This window comes from Mastomys coucha, unplaced genomic scaffold (genome assembly GCF_008632895.1).
Source record: "Mastomys coucha isolate ucsf_1 unplaced genomic scaffold, UCSF_Mcou_1 pScaffold5, whole genome shotgun sequence".
NCBI lineage: Eukaryota > Metazoa > Chordata > Mammalia > Rodentia > Muridae > Mastomys > Mastomys coucha.
This window is the reverse complement of record NW_022196911.1, coordinates 71,421,613-71,429,660: the sequence shown is the minus strand read 5'-3', so window position 1 is coordinate 71,429,660 and position 8,048 is coordinate 71,421,613. Positions and strand designations below refer to the sequence as shown.

The 8,048-nt window shown below is 56.2% G+C and overlaps 1 protein-coding gene across 1 annotated transcript in view; it reads left to right on the top strand.

Moving 5' to 3' along the window:
• The first annotated feature begins 1,477 nt into the window (after positions 1 to 1,477).
• Positions 1,478 to 8,048, top strand: part of Doc2b (double C2 domain beta) — a 28,121-nt gene continuing 21,550 nt past the window's right edge. Inside the window, exon 1 of the mRNA XM_031351528.1 lies at positions 1,478 to 2,070. Within this exon, the coding sequence (XP_031207388.1) occupies positions 1,698 to 2,070 (373 nt within the window). The 5' untranslated portion in view covers positions 1,478 to 1,697. The remainder of the gene's footprint in view (positions 2,071 to 8,048) is intronic.

The window sequence follows — 8,048 nt, the reverse complement described above, 5'->3', positions numbered from 1 at the left end:
AACCAGAATTAGTTCCATTTCACAGATGAAGGAAACTGAGACTCGGGGGCCCACCTGAATGATGCAACTAAGAGCAATGGGGCAGGCCCTCTCCTCTCCTAGCTCCAGTCCTCACCTTGCATATAGCTAGTGGTTGACACTCTCCTATTAGACTCAGTAGAGCAGAGCTTCTCAACCTTCCTAAAGCTTCGACCCTTCAGTACAGTTCCTCATGTTGTGGTGACACCCCCAACCATAAAATTATTTTCATTGCTACTTCATAAGTGTAAGTTTCCTACTGTTGAGAATCATAATGTAAATATCTGTGTTTTCCCATGGTCGAAATCGACCCCTGTGGGGGGTGGGGGTGGGGCCGCCAAGGGGTTGCGACCCACGGGTTGAGAACCTTGACAAAAGCAGCACACAGCTAAAAATGATAAGCCTCTCCCACGCGTCACTGAAAACCAGAGTAAACAGGATTCCATCCATCCAGGCCAGAGCTTACTAGAGACGCACCTGCACAAGCAGCGGCCAGTTCCCAGCACAGCTGTTCCCAGAAAGGCAGCAGGGATTTGTTTAGTTGCCTGGCCACCACGGGAGGCACAAGTGTGGGCCAGGCAGCACCTTGCCTTTACCACCTGAACTCAGTCATCACCCCAGGAGATCTCTGCCCTGGCCTGCTTCCCTCTGTCCATCCTGACTATGCCCCAGTCCAAGTCCTCACTCAGCCTGTCCTTCTGGTTCTTTCAAGCCACTCAGGGGCTGAGTGAGGAGCCTGGCACAGGTCAGAGACTCTCCTGTTTGCATGTGACCTGAGAGGAAGTGAGCAGACTGTCCCGGCAGTGTCCTGGGACAGCCCAGGGTACACTTGTCCTGCTAGGATGTAAACAGCCTGTTCCCTGGAAGGGTAATCCTGTGGCCTGCCCCCCTGCCTCTACAAAGGAGGAGATTTTTGAGGAGTTCATATCTACATCCCCAAATGGCTTCAATGGCTAGGGGGTCTGTGAGTTGAGCCTAGCACGGAAGACTGTGCCCTGGGCATCCTTGAGAACATGTGTTTCTTGTGTGTATGTGCTGGGGAGGCGCCCCATGGCACTGCCTGTGTCTGGAGCCTGGAGTCCCGAAATGGGTGATCTTTTCCACTGAGTGTCTCTTCACACACGCGTGTGTGTGTGTGTGTGTGTGTGTGTGTGTGTGTGTGTGTGTGTGTGTGGTGTGCTTGCAATGCCCCACACACCTGCGCCTGTCCCGCGAGAGTGAACACAACCCCTTCATGGGCTGGCGCGGAGAGGACTGAGTGGGCACGCGGGGCCCAGCCTGCGAGCCTAAGTGAGTGGAAGGCTCCGAGTGGCCCTGCGCGTCTCCCGCTGGTGTGAGCGCGCCGTGTGAGCGCGAGGAAGTGGTTGCTCTCCTGGCTGGCTCGCTCCCTCGCTCCCTCGCTCTCTCCGTGCCCGCCCGCCAGCCCGCCCGCGCGCGCAGCCCGCACACTCACCGCTTGGTTGCTGCCGGGTGACGCGGGCTGGGCCCGCCCCCTGCTGCCGGCCCCGCACTCACTTGCACCGGCCGCCGCCGAGCAGGCAGCAGCCGCGTCAGGGCCGTCCGGGGGACCACGCCGGCGATGCCCGCAGCCCCCGCAGCGCCCCGCGGGACCCGCTGACTTGCCCCCGGGCCGGGGTCACACCGGGCCGGGCCGGGCCGCGCGCCGCGGCGCTGCCTGCATGACCCTCCGGCGGCGCGGGGAGAAGGCGACCATCAGCATCCAGGAGCATATGGCCATCGACGTGTGTCCCGGGCCCATCCGGCCTATCAAGCAGATCTCCGATTACTTCCCCCGCTTCCCGCGGGGCCTCCCCCCCACCGCCGCGCCCCGCGCCCCCGCGCCCCCGGACGCCCCCGCGCGCTCGCCAGCAGCCAGCGCGGGCCCCCGCAGTCCCTCCGACGGCGCCCGCGACGACGACGAAGACGTGGACCAGCTCTTCGGAGCCTACGGGGCCAGCCCAGGCCCCAGCCCCGGCCCCAGCCCCGCGAGGCCGCCCGCCAAGCCCCCCGAGGACGAGCCGGACGCCGACGGCTACGAGTCAGACGACTGCAGTAAGTTTCCCAGTCGCCAGCCGCGCGCCCCCTCCCCGCACCCGGGTCCCCGCAGGGCAACCGCCGCCGCCGCCGCCCGGTCCACCCGGTCCACCCGCACGCGAGAGCTGGGAAGTTTGGGGGGCGTCCTCTGGGGGCGCCCCGTTTCCAGGCCTCCGCTCCCTGGGGCGCGCCCCGCACCCCTTCTCGGCCCGCGCGCAGGGAGCTCCAGCGCGGGCGGCGGCTTTTGTTCCCGGGAAGGGCGGAGCTGCGCCCCGGAGAGACACCAGTTGCTGCGGGCCGCGCGGTTGCGCCAGGCCCCAGAGCCCTGTGCGGGCGGTCCCGGGGTGGCCGCCTGGAGAGCTGGGGACCCTGCGGTAGCTGGGGCGGGCCCGGCGGCCCGCATCGCGCCGCTGCTCTCCTGGTGCGCCGGCAGAGGACCAGGACCGCGGGGCCGCTTGTCCTTCGGAAAAACCTTGGCGGTTCCTCCCCCTGCATCCGTGGAGCCCGCTGGCTCTGGCCGCGGACCTTCGCCCACCTGTTACGCCGGCTTCCCCGGCCAGGAGGGTCCCCAGCCGCGCCCCCTCCTCTCCGACTCAGCCCCAGGGAGACAACAGACACCAGGGTCTCCTGAGCCAGGCCAGGACCTCTCCTGGTTTCTTGTGTGGTCCCTGAGGGTGCCTGACCCGGCCCACCAGGGACCATCCAGGAAGCCAAGGAGGGAAGAAGTCACATCGCCAATCCCTTGATTTTGCTGGGGGCTGCGGCTGGGGTGACTACCTGGAAGGGCCCCAGCCCAGCCGTCACCCTGGTTAACTTAGAAAAGAACAGAGCCAGCCTCAGAACCTAGTCATGGGTGCCATGGGACCGTGGGATTGGGGGAAGCCATACCAGCTTCTCCAAGGCAAAAGCAGCCCCTCCTTCGTGCAACATGCCTTGTCTGGGCGTTCCCCAGGGCCTCTGGGCTAGGGGCTGGCTGCTCCCCAGCATAACATGTGCCTCTGGACGCTGAGGATGGGAGTTCAGTGTCACCCTGGGAACTTCAGGGAGCCCATCAGCAGAGGTGGATCAAGCCTGGGCCACGAACTCTGCCTTTTGTGTGTGTTCTAGGCCTGGACCCTCTAACTCAGGGCATATTGAGACCCTACCCCCAAGCATAAAGACTGGCGGGGTGGCAGGGGGAGGCAGGCCTCACCCTCTGCTGTCCTGTAGGCTAAGGGAAACTAGGTGGGCTAAATTTATTAAAATCTGCAGAGCTGCGCCCTGGATTTACTTTCTGCCCAATTCCTGGCACTCTGTACAAGGATCCAGGCTGCCTGCCCTTTAGGGGATGCTTTAAGTAGGACCACAGTTAGCCCCCTTAGGGGATCCAGAACCATCCTGGGGAAAAAGAATAGGAAGTGGTTCCTATTTCCAGCATCCTGTCTGCCGCTGAGGGAGTGAGCAGGCAGGCAAAGATTGTGCCTGAGCCACAGGCCGCCCTCCAGGTGCCATAGCAGCTCAAGGGATGACATAAGGATAAGAGGGAAGAAATCCAGTCATTTTGGCTATCCTGAAACCCACCAGAAAGAATAAAGCAGGCTGGAAGCCCCACCTCCTGTCTGTCAAGTCTGGTGTTTTCAGAACACTCTTTCAGCAGCTGGGAATCGGGCAAACGGAACCATGCTGAGTCCCTGGGCTCAGGCCACAGGTGTCCTCACTGGAGACAGGGTCACATGATATAGTTTGGGTCCTAGATACAGCTTTCTCAACTAAAACCGGTGGCTGGCCACACCCAGACGGCTGTGATACACTAATAAGTGTTGAGAAAAGACCTGGAGCTTGCAGATCCAAGGAAGTGGGTATGAAACCGAGCATCTCATTGGGGCTAAGAGCATGAAGATTGTGGCTGTCACAGGTGAGGAGACCCTGAGCAGGACCACCCTGTACCTGGCACCCAAGGCTGTGCACCCTCTGAGCTCTGACAACCAGATCTCTTAGAATAAGCCTAAGTGATTCAAGCCAGATGGTTCATTATGGCTTTAGCCAGGGTTATGCTATTTGCTGCTCTAATTATTGGATTATCTGTTCGGACGAAAAGAAATGAGGGCGGTTGCTCTGTTGTCCAAGCAGAGGCGCAAAAAACAGCCTGTTTGCTTAGCCTTGTTCTCCTCTTTAAAGCCCCTCCCTCGCTGGTCACCTCTAAGTATGCAAGGATGGGCACATACAGACACACACACACACACACACACACACACACACACAGAGACATACATACCTCATTCACTGAGGAGGCCAGTGAAGAACACACAGCATCACTCTAGGCCCCAGCTCCCAGGCATCCCAAGCTACCTGCTCCCCATGTGCAGAGGGAACGCAGACCCCAAAGCTACAATGACTAAGAGGCTTCGGGCTGCAAGAACCATGAAATCAATTCAAAGGAGCTCACTCCAGCAGAAGAGCAAAGGTCCTGCTGTAGACACCATGGTAAACTGGAGCAGCCCTCCAGCATCCCTGGTGATGAAGCTTCTGTCAGTCCTTCCTCTCAGCCAGCTCTTTCCCCGCTTCAACTGAAAACCAGGGCAGGTTCTCTATTCCCAAGGGCATATGGGTGAGGAACATCAGATGCAAAAATGTAGTCACAGTGATGGTCTCAGACTCTGTCAGCTAAGTGGGACCCTCATGATCCAAGGTGGCTGCTGTGGGTCCAGGCATCACATACATATAAGGTCTTAGATCTGATTAAAAAAAAAATATTTTCTATTCTCATGTCTAGGATCCAGAAAATCTCTCTTAGAAGTTCCCAGGAGGCTTGTCCTTTTGTCTCATTGGCTAGAAGTGCATCACGTGTCCATGTTCCCAAATGACTCACTCAGCTAGGTCAGGACGGGAGCCCACAGAGGTCTGGAGCAAGAGTGAAGTGGTGAACCATTGTCGGGTCTTCCTAGAAGGTTCTCCTGGCACGGCAGATCCTAGTTACTGATGTACGTGCCTCTTCCTTCACCTAGAGTACCTTTGGGCCTCCATCATATTCTATCACATTCAACAGTATAATACCCACTATGTGTCAGGACACCACCGTATGGGGTCACAGAGATCCAAGCACGGGCTGGACCACAATCTCTGGACTTAGGAGGCTCACAGAAACGCAGCAAGAGGACCAGCATGAGGGATGGAGAGGCAGACATCCACAGAGGCCTCATCTCTGAGGCAGAGGAAGGGGAAAGAAGGCTAGCAGAGTGAAGAGGAGTTGGAGCAAAGGAATGGAAATGTCAGAAGTCTAGACCAGTGGGGGCACGGTAGAGGCAAGTGTCTGAGGCAGAGGGGAGGGGCTGATGAGGTCAAAGTGATCACACAGAAAGGTGTAAATGCCAAACCGGAGATGTCTCAACACAATGGACTTTTGAATGACTTAAAGCAGGGGATGGGGGGTTGGGAATAGAGGAGTTAAAGTCTCAGCTCTGTCTCTAGACTCCTCCAAGTAGGGATGTATCACTCATTCCTTGCATTCTCCCCCACAGCGCCTACCTAGTTCAGTGTCCCAGTCTCCCCTCTTATGAAGTGTTTTCAAGTCAGGCATGATGATTTTCTGTGCATTCTTGCCCATTTTAAAAAAAAATCATTTTTATTGTATTTGTTTTAATTGTGTATGTGTGAAGAGGCGCGCGTGTGCCACAGCACACACGTACAGGTCAGAAGACTAGTCTGTGGAGTCGGTTCTCTCCCTCCACGTTTACGTGCATCCCAGGGTTTGAACTCAGGTCACTAGGCTTGCAAAGCAAGCACCTTTACCCACTGAACCATCTCATCAGCCCCGGTGAAACTATTTTAGAGGCTGACATTTTTTTTTCTTCCAAATACAAAACAAAAAGGACAGATTTCTGATTCCCAGGGTGGACGGGTCAAGTGAGTTCAAGTGCAGACCAAGGTCACCGCCAGCCGCCTGTCTGCTCTGGCCCTGTTGGGGAATGCTCAGCCTCGGAGGAAGCAACAGGGGCTTGTGCTTGATTCTCTCTGAATTAGCCCCATTAAAGCGCTATAATTATCAGCAAGTCAGTGACAACTCTCAGAGGCCCATTAGTGACCAACCTTCATTATTTTTCCAAAGATGTAAACTTTCATCAGGGCCTATGATCTGAGTGGCTCTGAGGGCAAGGCCCTCAAGATCCTGGGGCTTGCAGAGAGGCACGCTCTCCTGTCCTTTGGACCCTGCTGTTGCCACCACCAGTGCCACCGCCACTCTGCTCAGGCCCTCAGATCAGTGGTGAGTCCCCATCTCTGCCCTGCCCCAGTGCTGGGGCTCAAACCCAGGGGCCTGGTCATATGAGGTAAGGCTAAGCCATGTCCCCAGCCCTTCTCTTCTTCCTCTTCCTCCTCTTCTTCCTCTTCCTCCTCCTCCTTTTCTTCCTCTTCCTCCTCTTCTTCCTCCTCCTCCTCTTCTTCTCTCTGTCTTTCTTCCTTCCTTCTCTTCTTTCTTTCTTTCTCTCTCTCTTTCTTTCTTTCTCTCTTTCTTTCTCTAGCTGCATCTTCAGGACTTGAGTTACCCAAAATGGAGAAGAAAAACTTTCAGGGAGCCACTAGGCTTTAAGATAGAAACTCCAGCTCTGCAGGGTCCCCTCACTTGGCCATCTCTGAGCCTCATTTCTACAAATGAAAAGGGCAGACTTTGGGTCACATGTCCCTTAAGACAGCTCTTCCACACATGCAGTCTCTCCAAATGATGAACGAGCTTTTAGTGACAAGATAGAATTTCTTCTGGGACTTCAGTGGTTCTAGACACTCATCAACCCTTTCTGGCCACACACTGGGAACACTGTTCCTTCCCAGGTGGTGGTAGCAGATGTTAGTGTATCAAGAGGCAGTCATATTCCCTGTCTCGTCCTCTGGGGTTGGGACACAAGCAGACATCATGGAGTGTGTGCTGTTACATGTGGAATCACACCAAATCCCTCCTCCTGGGAAGTGACTGGACTGCAATACCATTCGAATGGCTCCACCATAAATACTGACCATCTGCTGCTTGCTGGTCCCCTGGCTACCTGAGGCAGCATCCTGCCCTCATAGAGTGAGATCTTCAGGGAGCTGGTAGCCTGAACTGGACAGCATGCAAACTGATTATAATGCAAAGCCAACACCTCTGCAGAATGATGTTGCAGAAGCCCAGCTGGGTGGCTAATACTAAGGTGACAGTGCTTTGCAGTATCCTCATGCTCAGTAGCCTTTCCTATAGCATCCTCACCCTCAGCATCCTCGCCTGCAGCACCCTCAGTATCCTCTCCCACAGCATCTTCATGTTCAGCATCTTCATTCACTGTACCCTCACCCACAGCATCCTCATCCTCAGCACTCTCCCCTACAGCATCCTCGTCTGTAGCATTCTCACCTACAGCAACCTCACCTGCAGTACCCTCAGTATCATCTCCCACAGCATCATCATCCACAGCATCCTCTCTCACAGCACCCCTTCAGCCATCATCCCCATCACAGACGCCTGTGGTTATGATGTCCTCTCTGACTCCCTCATACCATTGGCCAACTACTATCTGTCAGTTCCTCTAAGACACCTCCCCTGGTAGCCCAATTCACACTGAGGCCCAGAAACCCTCCTGAAGCTCTCCTGGCTCTTGGCTTATCAGACAAATGCGAGACCTGACCAGCAGTTGGGAGCAGTTCAGGGATGTTAAGATAGTAAAGAATGTGTCTGTTGCTGTCTAGGGATTTCAGAGGTCTCCCTTGCTCACATCCTGGCTCTCTTCCTAGGAACCCTCGGGACATGGCAGGCCACAGCTGTAGCAAGTGACTATTCCTAAGGTGGCAGCTGAACCCAATTATTGCTGCATCCTCTGCCTGGCCCTTGGGACTTATTGATGCCTTTGAAGACTTGGAGGCAGCAGCATGAGGACCCAGCTGGCTTGCCACTGCCAGCTTACCATCTCCAAGAGCCCTGGAGACTAGGGAGCTGTGGTGTCACTTGTCACCTGGGGGCTCAATCAACAGTCAGCCACTCAGGCTGGTCAGGT